Here is an 18,881-nt window from a genome sequence, read left to right on the forward strand (position 1 = left end):
GTTTCCTGCATTATTTTGGAGTGCAGTTGAAATAAGTTACTGTAACAGTAAGGTGGAAAAAATTAAGTCAGTGAAAATAAGTGAGGAAAAATACAGATAATAAATCAGATCCAGTGGGGAAATATATGATATATATATATGTGTATATATATATATATATATATATATATATATATATATATATATATATATGTGTATATATATATATATTGTAGATGGACACAATATCTTTGTTTTATTTACTTATTTATTTTTATGTGGTGCTGAGGATCGAACCCAGGGCTTCACACATGCAAGGTAAATGCTCTACCTATAACCTCAGCCCAGGGGTCATGTCTTTGAAGAAATAAGTACCTACAGAATAATTCAAGTTGGGTTCAAATTTGAATATGATTTGAAGAGGCAAAGCAAACTGAGACACAAAGTCTCTTCCATAATTGCATTATTTAAGCTCAGTGTTTAAAACATTGATCAAAGATCAAAAACTAAAATTACTTAGCATGTGTAAGACCCAGAGTTTGGTCCCCAGCACTACAAAAGCAAACAACAATAAGAAATCAGCTAGAAGAATAAATGGAACTTGTGTTTTTAAAATGATCCTACTTACATGTTTTCTTCAGTTTGAATTTTTGGTACAAGTTGAATTAAATTATATTAATGTTCTATGGCAGCATCTTGTATTTCTCACTCATATTTGTAGTTTTCTACATTTTTTATTAATTTATTTTAATTAGGTATATATGACTGCAGAATGCATTTTGATTCATTGTACACAATTGCAGCACAACTTATCATTTCTCTGAAAATGATTGTACACAATTAGTGTCGCACCATATGTGCAGTCATACATGTACCTAGGGTAATGATGTCCATCTCATTCCATCATCTTTCCTGCCCCTATTCCCCCTCACCTCTCCACCCCTCCACCCCTCCACCCCTCCCTCCCCTTTGCCCAGTCAAAGTTGTCCCCCCTACCCTAAGGATCAGCATCCACTTATTTGATAGAACATATTCAGCCTTTGGTTTTGGGGGATTGGCTTACTTCACTTAGCATGATATTCTCTAACTCCATCCACTTACCTACAAATGCCAAATTTTATTCTCTTTTAAGATATATACCACAGTTTCTTTATCCATTCATCTATTGAAGGGAATCTAGGTTGCTTCCACAGTTTAGCTATTGTGAATTGAGCTGCTATAAACATTGATGTGGCTGTGTCACTATAGTATGCTGATTTGAAGTCCTTTGGGTATAGACCAAGGAGTGGAATACCTGGGTCAAATGGTGGTTCCATTCTAAGGAGTCTTGGAATTCCTAAGGAATTTCTAAGGAATCTCCATACTGCTTTCCAGATTGGTTGTACAAATTTTCAATCCCACCAGCAATGTATGAGTGTGCTTCCCCTCCACACATCCTCGTCAACATTTTTGTTGTCTATATTCTTTTTTTAAGTTTTTTTTATAATTGTAGATTATATGCTTTTATTTGTTTGTTTTTATGTAGTGCCAAGGATCAAACCCAGTGCCTCATGCATGCTAGAGAAGTGCTCTGCCATTGAGCTACAGCCCCAGCCCAGTTGTCTGTATTCTCGATAACTATCATTCTAAATCGGGTGAGGTAGAGTAGTTTTGATTTGCATTTCTCTAATTACTAGAGATGTTGAACATTTTTTCATATATTTGTTATATTGAGTATATGACTTCTTTTGAGAAGTGTCTGTTCAGCTCCTTAGCCCATTTATGTATTGGGTTGTTTGTTTTTTTGGTGTTAAGTTTTTTGAGTTCTCCAGGAGCTAGATACATAAGAGTGTGTGTGTGTGTGTGTGCGCGCGCGCGCGTGCGTGCGTATATATGGTCACAATATCTTTATTTTTATGTGGTGCTGAGGATCGAACCTAGTGCCTCATGCATGCTAGGTGAGCATTCTACCACTGAGCCACAGACCCAGCCTTAATTCTTGACTTTTATTTCTTCCACTTTTGGAGTCTTGTTAAGGAAGTCAGGGCTTAATCCAATGTGATGAAGATTTGAGCCTACATTTCCTCTGTTAGGCGCAGGGTTACATCTATTTTATGGTCATAGAAGATGCATTGTTCTTCATTGTCTCTAAACATTACCTGATTTCCTCTGCTCTTGATTTTTTTTTTCCTTCTACCCTGGAAGATGCTCACATACTTGTATATTTCCTACTTCACTGCCCTTTTTCTTCAGATAATACTTTGTCATCATGAAACACACATTTCTTATGACCATATGATCATACAGCTCATCCTCTTGGTCCAGTAGTTCTCTGATCTTAGAGACACACTTGAGTTCAAATCTTGGCTTAGTGACTTAGAAAACATACAATCATGGGCACTCTTTGCATCATTTGTAAATAAGGAAAACAATGGAACTTATCCCCCTAAAACATGGGGAGGGTAAATGAACATCATCATCACCCTAAAAAGAAAGCCTGTATCTCTTAGCCATCACTTTTTCATTTCCCTCAAGGCAGGTTACAAATATACTTTATGGATTTGCCTATTCTGGACACTTTATATAAATGGAGTCTCATAATACATGGACTTGTGATATCTGAAACTTAGCGTAAAGTTTTCTGAGTTCATCATTCTGTCACTTTATTGGCACTTCATTTTTTAATTTCTGAATAATATTCCATTGTATAGATATACCACAGTTTGTTAATTTGTTAACGGACATTAGAGTCATTTGGCTATTATAAATACAACCGCCGTGAACATCTATGTAAAATTTTTATGTGGATACAATATGTTCAATTTTCTCAGGTTTGTAACATAGGAATGGAATTGTTGGATCAGTGGTAGCTGTATGTTTAATCGTTTAAGGAAATCATTCTGCTATTTTCCAAAGCACTTGTACCATTTTACATTCATACCAGCAGTGTGTGAGGGTTTTATTCTTGTCATCATTTATTATTTTATATCCTTTTAACTGTGACTGTCCTAATGGGTAAGAAGTAACGGCTTATTGTGATTTTGATTTGCATATACTTAGTGCCTAGTGATATCAAGCATTTTTTAGTGCTTATTTGCTCTGTGTGTGTGTGTGTGCATACACACATTTTTTTTTGTAGTTGTAGATGGACAGCATGCCTTTATTTTATTTGCTTATTTTTGTATGTGGTTCTAAGGATCAAACCCAGTGCCTCACACATGCTAGGCAAGCGCTCTGCCACTGAGCCCCAGCCCTAGCTCACTTGTATATATTTTTGAAGAACTGTCTATTTAGAACTTTGGCCCACTTTTAAATTAGTGTTGTTGTTGTTATTTTTAATTATTATTGACTTTGTAAGAAGTCTTTAATATTAGCTACAATTTTCATGAGATAAATAATTTTGAACTGTTTTCTGCTATCCTGTGGGTTGTCTTTTCATCTTTTTAAAAATACTTTATATGGTAAAAATAAAGCAAAAGTGTTGTCCAATATAACTAAAAAGTAAAGTATCAAAATGAACCTAACTTTAAAAAAAAAAAAAAAAGGATTACCTCATTTAAAAAAAAAAAAAAGATCTACCATTTTGAGTGGGGGCGGAATACTGGGGACTGAACTCAGGGGCACTTGGCCACTGAGCCACATCCCCAGCCCTATATTTTTGTTTTATTTAGAGACAGGGTCTCACTGAGTTACTTAGCACCTCACTATTGCTGAGGCTGGCTTTGAACTTGCATTTATCCTGTCTGAGCCTCCCGAGCCACTGGGATCATGGGCGTGCGCCATTGTGCCCAGATCCCTGAAGAAATATTTTTAGCTTTTATATGTAGGTCTTTCATTTAACTTTTATATGTTTAAATTGTAGTGATTTATATTTTTTGTTTTGCATGTAAACAATCCATTTTCTCAGCAAAATTTGTGCAAAAAACTTTCTTTTTTTAGTGAATTGTCGTCACTATGGTCAAAAATTTGTTGACTATAAATGTGAGGCTTATTTCTGGTATCTCAGTTCTATTCCATTGATCTATTATGTCTATTCTTATGGCAGTACCATAATGTCTTGATTATTGTAGCTTTGTAGTAAGTTTCGAAATCGGGCAATATGGGTCTTTGTGCAAAATTGTGTTAGCTGGCCTAACATATTGGCAAATGCTGTAATCTCATCTTGTTGGGAGTCTGAGCCAGGAGGATCACAAGGTTGAGGCCAATCTGGGCAATTTAGCAAGACCCTGTGTCAAAATACAGTATTTTAAAAAGGGACTGATAGAGCAAGACTTGCATGGCATGCATGAGATTCTGGTTCGATTCCCAGTACTGGAAAAAAAGAAAAAAAATTATGTTGGCTATTCAGGATCCCTTGCAGTTTTATATGAACTTTAGAATCTGCCTGTTCATTTCTGCAAAAAAAGTTGGTATGTCGTGGATTACATTGAACGTGTAGATCAATTTGGATGTATTATCGTCTTGACCATGGAAGTGTTGTCATTTTGACCATAGTCCTTTTTTAAAAAAATTTGTTAAATGTTTTAGTTGTAGTTGGACACAATACCTTTGTTTTATTTATTTATTTTTATGTGGTGCTGAGTATCGAACCCAGGGCCTAGGCGAGTTTTATATGCTCGCTAGGCGAGCGCTCTACCGCTCAGCCCCAGCCCCAGCCCCTTGACCATAGTCTTTATCATGCATGAACATGAGATGTCTTTATTTACTTAGATGTTTTTTAAATTTCAGTAATAATTTTACTTATTTTCTTAAGTTTTTCCTAAGTATTCTGTTGATGCTATTGTAAATGGTATCACTTTCTTAATTTTCTTTTTGGATATTTTCTGCAAGTATCTAGAAATGCAAAGTATCCAGACTTTTTTATATTTATTTTGCATTTTGCAACCTTGCTGAACTTGTATATTCTAATAGTTTTTTTAATACAAAATGACGCATCATAATAAATGTAACAACAGATACTTTCTCCTTAAGGTCAGGAACAAAATAGACATGTCCACTCTTCCACTTCTGTTCAGCATTGTAGTGCAGGTTTTAGACAGCACAGCTATGCAAACAGATAAGATAAAAGGCATCCACATTAGAAGGGAAAAAATAAAATATTTTTATGTTGTCTTTGTTTTCATTTGTCTCAAATATTTTGTAATTTCCGTGTGTGTGTGTGTGTGTGTGTGTGTGTGTGTTTACTCATTGGTTATTGTTGAAACAATACTGGTCATGGTGGTGCATGCCTGTATTCCATTTACTCAGGAGCCTGAGGTGGGAAGATCACTTGAGCCCAGAAGTTCAACACCAGCCTGGAAAACAATAAAAAACCACTGGGCAGTGGGGGGAGGTATTGTTTAATCTCACGTATTTGTGAATTTCACCAATTTCTTTCTGTTACTCATCAATTTTTATCCTTTGTGACCAAAGAACATACTTTGTACAGTTTCAATCCTTTTTGATGTGTTGTGTCTTCATTTGTAGCCCAAAGTATTGTCTGTCTTAGAGTTTTATATGCACTTGAGGAATTAATTGAAAATTTCTCTCTAAGATAAATTCAAATGAGGAATTTATTCCTGGATATTTGTACTAAAACATACCAAAACCAAAAGTCATAATATTTTACTAGGTAATGTTCTGATACATACAGGAGAAGAGAATTGAAAGCTTTCCAAATTATTTGTGCCACATAAAGCAACCAAATTTGAGTCTAGCATGAATTTATCTCATGGACTTACACCTAGCTTTATGTTTGTTCCAGTTGGACTTGGTGTTGGTTTGTTGTACACCAAGAGGTGACAAGAAATAGAAGTTGGGATTATTATGGTTAACTTGAGCATGTTGGAAACCTAGGAAAGACTGAATACTGTTAAATGCAGCTCATAAGTTGGACAGAATGGCAAAACCAGAGTGAAATACACATTATTGCAACAGAAGCAGCAAAGTTTGGGCAAAGTGATCACCAGTGATTTCAAAATAAACAATAGCTTGTTAATGGGCTATCACTGTCTGCAATATCAAAAACCCACACTTTTTGGGCTTGGATTGTGGCTCAGTGGTAGAGTGCTCGCCTAGCATGCTGGGGCCCTGGGTTCGATCTTCAGCGCCGCATAAAAATAAATGAATGAAATAAAGGTATTGGGTCCAACTACAACTAAAAAAAAAAAAAAACAAAAAAACTCACACTTTTGTCTCCTGGAATTTGACCTTACAAGGCAGGGACAAATTACTCAACTTAAGAATCAATTTAAGGGGCTGGTGTTGTGGCTCAGTGGTAGAGTGCTCACCTTGCATGTGTGAAGCACTAGGTTCGATACTCAGCACCACATAAAAATAAATTAATTAAATAAAGGTATTGTGTCCATCTACAACTAAAAAATATATTTAAAAAAAAGAATCAGTTGAGGAATTTCATCTACAAATTTAGTTGATCCTACTTGAGAAGAATTTGTATTTCACTGTTATGGCTGATGTGTTCTTTAGATGTCTGTTGTGTCTAGAGGGGTATAGTGTTATTCAAGTCTTCCATTTCCTTGCCAACAATCTGCTTGCAAGTTGTTATATCTATTTTGGAAGATGATGTTTGAAATCTCTAACAACTATTGTTCAATTGATGGTTTCTCCAATGTGTCAGTTTGTGTTTTGAGACTATTAGATAGATAGATATATATATATATATTTATTTATTTATTTATTTATTTATTTATTTAAAGAGAGAGAGACAGAGAGAGAGAATTTTTAAAAAAATATTTTTAGGTATCGGCGTACACAACATCTTTGTTTGTATGTGGTGCTGAGGATTGAACCTGGGCCGCACGCATGCCAGGCAAGCGTGCTACCGCTTGGCCACATCCCCAGCCCAGATATATTTATTTATTCATTTATAGGTGCTAGAGATTGCACCCAGGAACCCTTAACCAAGGAGCCACATCCCAGCTCTTTTTATTTTTATTTTGAGACAGGGTCTTGCTAAGTTGCTCAGGGCCTCTCTAAAGCTAAGACTGCCTTTGAACTTGTGATCCTCCTGCCTCAGCCTCCCGAGTTGCTAGAATTACAGGTGTGCACCACTGGCTATATTACCTTGTTATATTTTCTGCCAGACTGACCCATTTGTCATTTTAAAGTACCTTCAATCTCTGTAACAGTTTTTGTTATAAATTCTGTTACTTTCTAATGTAAGGATAGCCTGTCCAGCTTTCTTATTATTTTTCACATGATGTATCATTTTTTTCAGTCTGTTGTTTAGCATTGTTTTTCTGTCCAGTCTGATAATCTCTGCTTTTTTTTAATATTTATTTTTTAGTTGTAGTTGGACACAGTACCTTTATTTATTTACTTTTATGTGGTGCTGAAGATCGAACCCAGGGCCTTGCACGTGCTAGGCGAGTGCTCTACCGCTAAGCCACAACCCCAGCCCTGCTTTCTTTTTTTTTAAGCTTTAGTTAATCCATTCATAATCAATATTGACACTGAAATAAATCATTTGGTTTATGTCTACCATTTCTTTATTTCCTTTGTCTCATGTCTTTCCTGTTTCTCCTTTAGTGCTTTTATTTTCATCAAGCAAACATTTACTAGTGTAAAATTTAATGATTTTTTTTCCACTGTATTTTCTTAGTGTTTGCTTGAGGGCTATATCATGCATTTTACTAGAATTCAGATTTACATTTAAATGATATTAAATACACAAATGTTACTCTCCTGCAGTTCTATTCTCTATTTCCTGTTCTCCCATTTTGTGCTATTATTGTGATATATAATAAACTTAGCCTATTATTAATAATTGTTAGTGCCATAATATTACATCTGTTAATCTAACAAAAGAGAGGAGAGCAAGTATATATTTAGGTCATTTGTTATATTGACCTCATTTACCATGGATTTGGAATAAGCAAAAGTGTTATTTGCTTATTCCAGTACAACATTTTAAAAAATATTTTTTAGTTCTCAATGGACTTTTATATTATTTATTTATATGCAGTGCTGAGAATCGAACCCAGTGCCTTACACATGCTAGGCAAACACTCTTACCACTGAGCCACAACCCCAGCCCCTAAGTTATACTTTTACTTTCAAGATTTTTCACTTTGTCTCTGGTGTTCAGCATTTTACTGCGATATATCTGAATTTATTTTATTTGAAGGTCATTGAGCTCCTCAAATGTGTAGATTAATTTTTTTCATCAAATTTGGGAAATGTTTACCTACTAATTTTTTGAAATTTTTTCTGGTACTTTCCTCATTTATATATTGGTGTACTTAATGATGTTTCACATTTTTCTGAAGCTTTACTTTTCCTTATTATTTTTCTCTCTTTTTTTTCATTATGATACTTATCAATCATTCTTTAAGCTTGCAATGAACTAGGTAGATTATATTTTTATTTTTTATTTTGAGACATGGTTGCTTAGGTGTCAGTAAGTTGCTTAGGCCCTTGCTTAGTTGCTGAGTCTGGCCTTGAACTTGCAATCCTCCTGCTTATCCTCCTGAGCCACTGGTATTACAGGCATGCACCACTAAGATTTCTGTATCTGTAACAGAAGCTTTAAAATCTTAGTGGGTTAAATTATATGGGACCTCTCATAAAACTTGGGGTCTTGCTTGTGCTAGACACTTAAGTGCTCTGCCACTGAGATACATCACCAGCCCTTCATTTTTTTTTTTCTTTTGCTATTTTGTATTACCCGTCTAGTCTATTCAGTGAATTACTTAATTTGGTTATTGTATTTCATAATTTCTTTCTGGCTGTTTATAATTTGTTTCTTCATTGCTAGTCTTAATTTGATGAGACATTGTCATCATACCTACATACCTTTTTTCCCTCCTTCCTTTCTTTCTTTTTCACTTGTACTACTGATTGAACCCCCAGGGGTACTTAACCACTGTGCTATATCCACAGCCCTTTTTATTTTTTATTTTGAGACAGGGTTGCTTAGGTATCAGTAGGTTGCTTAGGCCCTTGCTTAGTTGCTGAGTCTGGCCTTGAACTTGCAATCCTCCTGCTTATCCTCCTGAGCCACTGGTATTACAGGCATGCGCCACTAAGATTTCTGTATCTGTATCGGAAGCTATGGAATCTTAGTGGGTTAAATTATATGGGACCTTTCATAGGTAGTTTCTTTTTTTTGGTATTTGTTGTTTGTTTTCCTATGAATTTCTCTTTTTTGTTTATTTGCCTATCAGGTTTTTGTTAAACTGAACTAGGTAGATTACATATTATAGCAACTTTGGCTACTGCTTTCCTCCCCCGACTTTTTTTTTTTTTTTTTTTTTTTAATTTAGTATTTGCCTTGATGGTTTTAGTAAAGTGTATTTTCCCTGTGGTATGAAGCCTTCTGTGTCAGTGTTCAGAGGGCATAAGCTTCAGACATAAAATCACTCTAGGATGACAGTTGTTTCAAGCATCTTTTGTCCTTTTCTTAATCTCTTTTGTGCTGCCTGCCTTGTTTGGTATTACATCAGTTCTTAGACTCCATTAATTGTTGAGCTCACTGGTCTATTGTTTTTGACAATGCCTTGAGCATGAATTGTTTCACAGTTTGATCCAATTAAATTCAGGCAGGAGTAGTTTTTGAGGCCAGTTTGTTTTGACCTCTAGAGGGCTGTTCAGTGTCCGTCCCCCCCCCCCCCCTTTCCCGTTCTCACTGGTAACTTGACCTGTGCTTTTTCTTATTGTTCTTAATTAAAAAGAACCTCCTACCTCTCTTAATTGCCACAAAATTCTCCATTTTCCCCCCAGTTCATCCTCAAGTTAGAACTTCCTGGCATACTGTGTTGCAAATAAATTAATTTCTTTTGAGGAGAGGTTTTGAGTTTTTTCTTCTTGTGGATTGCCTCTCTTCCTGAACAAAATCTTTGAGCCACCACCTTGAATGCTGGGTGAGGGTAATAACCTCTGACCTTTTTGGCTTGCCTATTTTGTACAGCATCTCTGGCCAAAAAGCAATCTGGGGTAAAGATTTCAGTCTTCTAATCCTGCCAGCCCTTATGTACAGCTTCCAGCCTGAGTGGTGACTTAGAGGAAAGGAGCCCTTGTCCTTTTGGCCATACTCACCAGAAATTTAGCTTCTTTAACTTAGAATTGTGTCACAACGTGCACAACACATTTTTTTTTATGCATTCATCTGTTGATGGGCATCTGGGTTGATTCCATATCTTGGCTATTGTGAACAGTGCTGCAATAAAAGTAAGTAATCTTCAACATAGTGACTTCAATTCTTTTGGATTTATTACCAGTAGAAGGCTTATTGGGCGCTCATAGGGTAATTCTGTTTCTAGTTTTTTGAGGAACCTCCAAACTGTTTTCCATAATGGCTGTAGTAATTTACATTTCTATCAACAGCATGTGAGGGTGTGAGATTTCCCCTTTCTCTGGCCATATCTTTAGTGGCATTATTGTTTGTCTTCTTTAAAAATTTTAGCCATTCATACTAAGGTGAGATGATACCTAATTGTGATCATGATTTGCATTTCCTGATAATTAGTGGTGTTGAACATTATTTTCATACACTTGTTGGCTATTTGTATGTCCTTGAGAAATGTCTTTTCAACGTCAGTCATTTGCCTGAAAAGGAAATTGAATTGTTAATTGGATTATTTGGTTTTTGCCATTGGGTTCGAGTTCCTTGTATATCCTGCGACTTAATCCATTGTCATATAGATAGTCTACAAATATTTTCTCTCATTCTGTAGTTTGTCTATGCACTTTGTTGATTGTTTCTTTTGCAGTACAAAAGTTTGAAGTAATCCTACTTGTTAATTTTTGCTTTTGTTGGTTGTGCTGTTAGGATCACATCCAAAAATCTTTATTGAGACCAATGTTTTGAAGTATTTCTATTGTGCTTTCTTATAGTTTCATAGTGTTGGACCTTATATTAAAGTCTTTCAACCATTTTTAGTTGATTTTTGTATATGGTGAGAGAGAAAGGTCTCATTTCTTTCTTCTAAAGCATGTGGATGTCCAGTTTTTCCAGCACCATTTATTGAAGAGAATCTTACCTTTCATGGGTAAGTTCTTTCTAACTTTGTTGAAAATTAATCGACTGTAAATATATGAATTTATTTCTGGATTCTCTGTTCATTTTTCTGTTTTGATTTTATGTCAGTACTATGCTATTTTGGTTACTGTTGTAAAGAAGTCACTTGTTAACAGTGTATCTAGCTTTGTTCTTTTTGTTTAGTATTGCTTTGGTTATTAGGGGTGTTTTGTATTAATATTTTGATTGTAATTCCATTGAATCTGTAGATTTCTTTAGGAAGTATGGATACTTTCACAGTATTAATTCGGGGGCTAGGGTCATAGCCCAGCAGTAGAGCAAATGCTTTGCACATATAAGGCCATGGGTTCAATCCCTAGCACTAGAACAGAACAAAACAGTATTAATTTCTTCAATTCATGAATGTAGCATGTCTTTCTACTTTTTTCTATTCTCTTCAGTTTCTTTCATAAGTGTTTTGTAATTTTCATTGTAGAGATTGTTCATTTCCTTGGTAAAATTGATTCCTAAGGGTGTGTGTGAGTGTGAGTTTTAACTATTGTGAATAGGATTGCTTTCCTGATTACTTTCTTGGTAGTTTCATCATTAGCGAGTAAAAATAACTGATGTTGTGTTTATGTTATCTGTAAATAGATAATTTGACGTCCCCATTGTACTTGGATGCCCATTCATTTTTTTTCTCTTGTTTTATTGCTATGGCTGATATTTCTAATACTATGTTAAATAAGATTGGTGAAAGATGATATCCTTTTCTTGTTCCTGATCTTAAGAGGAAATAATTTCAGTTTTTTCCATTCAGTATGATGTACTCTGTTTGTCATGTATAACCCTTATTTTGTTGAGGTACTGTCTTCAATACTTAATTTTTGAGGGGTTTTATCATGAAAGAATATCTAATTATACCATGTTTTTTTTTTTTTTTTGCATCTATTGAGGTCATTCATACAGTTTTTAATCCTTTATCTCTTTTTTTTGGATTACTACAAATGTTTATTTTTTTATTTGTTCTAATTAGTTATACATGATAGCAGAATGCATTTTGATTCATTGTACACAAATGGAGCTCCTTTATTCTCTTAATGTGATATGTTAATTGCTTAACAGAATGTTGATCCATCTGCATCCCTGGGATAATTCTACTTCATCAGGGTGTATAATCCTTTTCATGTAATGTTAGACTTATTTTGCTAGTAAATACTAGCAAATTACAATTTTCAATAAAATTGTTGAAAATTTTTGTATTTGTGCTTATTAAGGATATTGGTCTCTTTACCAGTGGATTATCACAGTTGTTATCCAGTTTTAGTAGATTCTCTTAAACAAATATTTGCCTAAGGACAGACACAGAAATTTTAATTAAAAAAAAAATTGTTTTTCTACCAGTTATGCTTGTTTCACTAGGGAAACAGTCCATGGATATTTCTCACTGCTATCTAGGAAATAGAACTCTTATCATAACTTAAAAACTTACTAGTCTGTCTTTTAGTGCATACTTTTTAAAAAATCTAAGTTTGAATGATTATATTATTTTTTCATGATTAGGCTTGACAAATGTTTGTCTAAGTTTTAACTGGAAATGGTTGCACACACCTGTCATCCTAACTACTTAGAGGCTGAAGCCAGGAGATTTATAAGTTCAAGGCCAGCCTCATCACTTAGTGAGATCTTATCTCAAAATAAAATTTTAACAAAGGCTAAACATGGGGCTGAAGCTGTAGCTCAGTGGTAGAGTGCTTGCCTCACACGTGTGAGGCACTGGGTTCAATCCTCAGGACCACATAAAAATCAATAAAGATATTGTGTCCATCTACAACTAAAAAAAAAAAAATTTTTTTTTAAAGAAAAAAGGGAACTAAGAATGGAACTCAGTGGTAGAATGCTTTCCAGCATGTACAGGCCCTGAGTTTAAACCCAATACCACTGAAGAGAAAAACAAAGAGAAATCAAGGTATCAGTTTTTGGAAATGGAGACACACACACACACACACACACGCATACACACATTTTTTACTTTTTTAAATGGCTTTTTAAAGTATAAAATTGCCAGATGCAGTGGTGCATGCCTATAACCCCAGCGACTTTGGAGGCTGAGGAAAGAGGATCACAGGTTCAAGGCTAGCCTCAGCAACTTACTGAGGTCCTAAGTACCTTCACGAGATCCTACCTCAAAAGATAAAAAGGGCTGGAGATGTGACTCAGTTGTTAAAAGTGTCCCAGGGTTCAATCCCTGGTACAAGAAAAATAAAAGATAATAAAAAGATTAAAATTAATTTGTTTTTACATTTATTACTTCTTATACACTAACAGTTATTTGCTCTATTTATTTTAATGATTCCCTTACTCTTTACCTAAAATCTTAATTTTTTTTTTCTTTTACTTTTGAGACTGGATTTCACTGTGTTAGCCAGTCTGGTCTCAAACTTGTGATCCTTCTGCCTTAGCCTCCCAAATTGCTGAGATTATAGGTGTGCACTCCTATGCCAGGCTCTAACTAAAATCTTAAAAACTAGGTTTTATTTTTTTTATTATTATTATTTTTTATTGTGGGTTGTTCAAAACATTACAAATTTCTTGACATATCATATTCCACACTTTGATTCAAGTGGGTTATGAACTCCCACCTTCACCCCATACACAGATTACAGATTCACATCAGTTACACATCCATTGATTTACAAATTGCCATACTAGTGTCTGTTGTGCTCCACTGCCTTTCCCATCATCCACCCTCCCCCCTCCCCACCTCTCCCCTCCCCTCCCCTCCTCTCTCTCTACCCCCTCCACTGTATAACCCTGAGGGTCTCCTTCCATTACCGTGCAATTTCCCTTCTCTCTCCCTTTCCCTCCCACCTCTCATCCCTGTTAAATGTTAATCTTCTTCTCCTGTTCTTCGTCCCTACTCTGTTCTTAGTTACTTTCCTTATATCAAAGAAGACATTTGGCATTTGTTTTTTAGGGATTGGCTAGCTTCACTTAGCATAATCTGCTCTAATGCCATCCATTTCCCTGTAAATTCTATGATTTTGTCATTTTTTAATGCAGAGTAATACTCCATTGTGTATAAATGCCACATTTTTTTTATCCATTCGTCTATTGAAGGGCATCTAGGTTGGTTCCACAGTCTTGCTATTGTGAACTGTGCTGCTATGAACATCGATGTAGCAGTGTCCCTGTAGCATGCTCTTTTTAGGTCTTTAGGGAATAGACCAAGAAGGGGAATAGCTGGGTCAAATGGTGGCTCCATTCCCATCTTTCCAAGAAATCTCCATACTGCTTTCCAAATTGGCTGCACCAATCTGCAGTCCCACCAGCAATGTACAAGTGTACCCTTTTCCCCACATCCTCGCCAGCACTTGTTGTTGTTTGACTTCCTAATGGCTGCCAATCTTACTGGAGTGAGATGGTATCTTAGGGTGGTTTTGATTTGCATTTCTCTGACAGCTAGAGATGGTGAGCATTTTTTCATGTACTTGTTGATTGACTGTATGTCCTCCTCTGAGAAGTGTCTGTTCAGGTCCTTGGCCCATTTGTTGATTGGGTTGTTTGTTCTCTTATTGTCTAATTTTTGAGTTCTTTGTATACTCTGGATATTAGGGCTCTATCTGAAGTGTGAGGAGTAAAGATTTGTTCCCAGGATGTAGGCTCCCTATTTACCTCTCTTATTGTTTCTTTTGCTGAGAAAAAACTTTTTAGTTTGAGTAAGTCCCATTTGTTGATTCTAGTTATTAACTTTTGTGCTATGGGTGTCCTATTGAGGAATTTGGAGCCCGACCCCACCGAATGTAGATCGTAGCCAACTTTTTCTTCAATCAGACGGTGCGTCTCTGATTTGATATCAAGCTCCTTGATCCATTTTGAATTCACTTTTGTGCATGGCGAGAGAAAGGGATTCAGTTTCATTTTGTTGCATATGGATTTCCAGTTTTCCCAGCACCATTTGTTGAAGATGCTATCCTTCCTCCATTGCATGCTTTTAGCCCCTTTATCAAATATAAGATAGTTGTAGTTTTGTGGATTGGTTTCTGTGTCCTCTATTCTGTACCATTGGTCCACCCGCCTGTTTTGGTACCAGTACCATGCTGTTTTTGTTACTATTGCTCTGTAGTATAGTTTGAAGTCTGGTATTGCTATACCGCCTGATTCACACTTCTTGCTTAGCATTGTTTTTGCTATTCTGGGTCTTTTATTTTTCCATATGAATTTCATGATTGCTTTCTCTATTTCTACAAGAAATGCTGTTGGGATTTTGATTGGCATTGCATTAAACCTATAGAGAACTTTTGGTAATATCGCCATTTTGATGATGTTAGTTCTGCCTATCCATGAACAGGGTATATTTTTCCATCTTCTAAGATCTTCTTCTATTTCTCTCTTTAGGGTTCTGTAGTTTTCATTGTATAAGTCTTTCACCTCTTTTGTTAGGTTGATTCCCAAGTATTTTATTTTTTTTGAAGATATTTTGAATGGAGTGGTTGTCCTCATTTCCATTTCAGAGGATTTGTCGCTGATATACAGGAATGCCTTTGATTTATGCGTGTTGATTTTAAATCCTGCCACTTTGCTGAATTCATTTATTAGCTCTAATAGTTTCTTTGTAGAGCCTTTTGGGTCTGCTAGATATAGAATCATATCATCTGCAAATAGTGATAATTTAATTTCTTCTTTTCCTATTTTTAGGTTTTATTTTTTGTTTGTTTGTTTATTTGTTTTGTTTTTACTAGTTTGGTTAGTCCAGTATTGGGCAGTAACAGCAAAAGTATTCTTTGTTGTTGTTGTCTTTGTTTTTTGGTGCTAGAGATTGAATCTAGAGTACTTAGCCACTGAGCCACATCCCTAGCCCTTTTTTATGTGTTTTGTTTGTTTGTTTGTTTGTTTGTTTTGAGACAGGGTGTGGATAAGTTTTTAGGGCCTCACTAAGTTACTGAGGCAGCTTTGAATTTGCAATCCTCCTGCCTCAACCTCCTGAGCTGCTGGGATTACCTGGCCCATGTTTGCTTTTGTTCATAGAGTAATTAATGAAACCTTTCTGCCAAAGGCTATTTTTCTACATCTAGTTGATTTTGTCATTTTGTTGTTGTTGTTTGTTTGTTTGTTTGTTTGCTTGTTTTTGCATTCTTCCTTCTTACTGCTTCATCTGACCCTAATCCTATGAAATCAAGATTGTTAGCCACTGTTATTAGCTTTTGATCTTTTTGTGGTATATTTTTCCTCCTGTTATTGGTGATTTCCTATGCTTCAATGAAACCTCAGCAGTAAAGGGGACTTCAGGTGTAGGAGTTCTTGTGTGTCCATTTGTCCATCTTGAATATTCTTGGGGTTCTGCGACTCTTCCTATTGATTTGGAGAAGAATTATAGTAAGATGGGTAAGAACCTATGGCTCTTGCAGCTACCCTGCTTGGACTAGAATCCCAACTCTTCCACAACATCATAGAGAGTTTCTCAGAAGCATTCATTGCAATTCAACCTTTGATGATTTCAGTTTGTACTTCCTATTTTGTCTCATCCCATTTATACTATTTCTTGAATAAATTAAGTATGGAATATGTGGCTGTTTTTCTTTCTCAGAGCCTTTGCAGATAAAAGACTTTTTTCTTTTCTGAATATTAAATGGGAAGGAAGGACTAGAGTTTTGTGATCAAATCACATATTTTTCCAGAAGTTTTTCATTTGTTTCTTGGCTTATGCTATACATTATCATAGTTTCAGTTCTGTACTTTAATTGTAAATAAAATAAAAACCTAAGTCAGTCTCTTTGCTGTTAGCTGTTGGGCCTGTCCTTGGCCCTATTGCAGTACTTGTTCTTTATTACCACTCACATCTGTCAGCCATGGATTTGGCTCCCAGTTTTGAGTTGGTGGCTAATATACTCTTACCTCTTTCTTCGTATGTTTGGCTGCATAGGACTTCTCCAACTGGAAGTTTTATAGGTATTTCAAACTGCATATTCAAATTTTCATGCCTCTCGTCCTCCATCCTGCCTGTTCTCTTATTTTTCCTTTGCTACTAGATCACACAACTATCTGGGCAGATTTTGAGCCAGATACCTGTGAGTTAGGTCCAACTTTTTTATCTCTGTCACAGCCCAGTAAAAGTCATCGTCTTTCTGACTCCGTAGTTTCATCATCTAGCTTATGATGAATTAATGTTTGCTGACTCAGTAATTGACATACAGGATATTTCTAATGTAGTGCAGTCTCCTCATCATATAATACAGGTAAATATAAAGTCCTAATTAACAGGTTTTAATGATCTCTGACCCCAGGATACTAAACTATTTCTACTTATCTTGACAACATCCCTTAGTTTCTGTTGCTTCTAATTAATTAGGATTGTATTTTTATAGGAACCAGTGACATTTAAAGATGTGGCTGTGGACCTCACCCAGGAGGAATGGCAGCAAATGAAACCTGCTGAGAGGAACTTGTACCGGGATGTGATGCTAGAGAACTATAGCAACCTTGTCATAGTGGGTAAGGATAGTTTTATAGTTAACACAGAATTCCTTTCCCTTTCTAAAACTTGTGGAGACATGAGTTTGCCAGATGAGCCTAGCCCTCCCTTTCTTCACATGATATTTTTGTGCCAAGATGGTCAGGGTAAAGACTGATTACAAATACTTTATATTGAGGCTGGGGTTGTGGCTCAGCTGTAGAGCGCTCACCTAGCACGTGTGAAGCCTTGGGTTCGATCCTCAGCACCATGTAAAAATAAATAAATAAAATAAAGATATTTTTAAAAAATACTTTATGTCATTCTGAAAGCTCTCATCCTTTTTAAGCCCTCAAGACTCAGCCCAAGACATTATATGGTTGTCTCCAGCAGTAACATCCACTCTCTTTGCTGTTTCACATGGTAGGTTTTCAAGTCACCAAACCAGATGTGATTTTCAAGTTGGAACAAGAAGAGGAGCCATGGGTGATAGAAGAAGAAATGTTTTGGAGGCATTCTCCAGGTGAATAAGTTAAAAGTAGACCTAAGTGAGAAAGCCACATGACAGTTGTTCAGCGAACGGTTGCTACTGTTATACATTTTCCAAGATTTTTCTAAAGGTCCCTGTTGTCTAGAGTGACAAATAGTATGAGCGCCTTGCATTATTGTGACACTTCTGGGTATTATTCTTCCCATATTGGGCACTGTCTTCCCTTTTTCAAATTTTAGAGGACCATGTTTAGTAGTCCCGTCTGATTTCAGGATACTAGACTTCCCTAATTCATTTTCAACTTCCTTTCAGGATTGTTGTCGTCTGTGGTACTTGGACTCTCTCTCCTTTATGTTCGGCATTTTGTTTTCTTATGCATTCAGTATTTTGTGGATGTATAGTATTTTTAAAACATGTTTATCCCACAATTAGATTTCTTTAGTTTCTTCTTTCCATTTTGAATAGCTTAAAAGGTGTGTTTTGTAACAGTTGTTACATTTCCCACTAAAATTCATAATCCTTATAATCCCATGGTTTAGAAATATATTTGTAGTTTAGAAATCCCACAGGATTAACTTTCAGCACATTAACTTTTTACCATCTTTATAATGAAGTTTTCTATTCCTGCTTTACAGGAATAGAAATTTAGTTTAATTTTTGATAGTATAGTATATGCTTGGTTAAAAAATAAAAATAATCCAAAAGATATATTGAAAAGTAAATTTCCCTTATCCTTAGCACTTAGTCCCTTCCTTTCATCAGTTGTATACAGTTCATTTTTGAGTATTGTCCTGGCTAGTCTGTTTTTTGTTTTTGTTTTTGGTATGAGGGATTAAACCCAGGGGCACTTAACCACTGAGCCATATCCCCAGCTGTTTTTGTTTTTCTCACTAAGTTGCTCAGAGCCTTGTTGAGTTGCTGAGGCTGGCTTTGAACATGGAATCCTCCTGCCTCACCATCCCCAGCCACTAGGATTATAGGCATATGCCACTGTTCCCAGCTTTCCAGGCTATTCTTGATGGATT

At 35.8% G+C, this 18,881-nt stretch overlaps 1 protein-coding gene across 6 annotated transcripts in view; it reads left to right on the plus strand.

Annotated features, from left to right (window-relative positions):
* Nucleotides 1-18,881, plus strand: part of Znf568 (zinc finger protein 568) — a 71,278-nt gene that overhangs the window by 6,515 nt on the left and 45,882 nt on the right. For 5 of the 6 annotated variants that reach the window (XM_046440060.2, XM_046440054.2, XM_046440057.2 and 2 more), the window contains exons 5-6: nucleotides 17,281-17,407; nucleotides 17,794-17,889. In XM_046440060.2, coding sequence (XP_046296016.1) covers nucleotides 17,281-17,407; nucleotides 17,794-17,889 — 223 coding nt within the window. Of the gene's footprint in view, nucleotides 1-17,280; nucleotides 17,408-17,793; nucleotides 17,890-18,881 lie in introns of those variants that run through there. The other variant, XM_046440061.2, reaches the window with a different exon arrangement.

The sequence above is a fragment of the Marmota monax genome, unplaced genomic scaffold (assembly GCF_021218885.2).
Source record: "Marmota monax isolate L192 unplaced genomic scaffold, Marmota_monax_Labrador192_F-V1.1 WCK01_AAM20220418_F8-fsc00228, whole genome shotgun sequence".
In the NCBI taxonomy this organism is placed as follows: Eukaryota; Metazoa; Chordata; class Mammalia; order Rodentia; family Sciuridae; genus Marmota; species Marmota monax.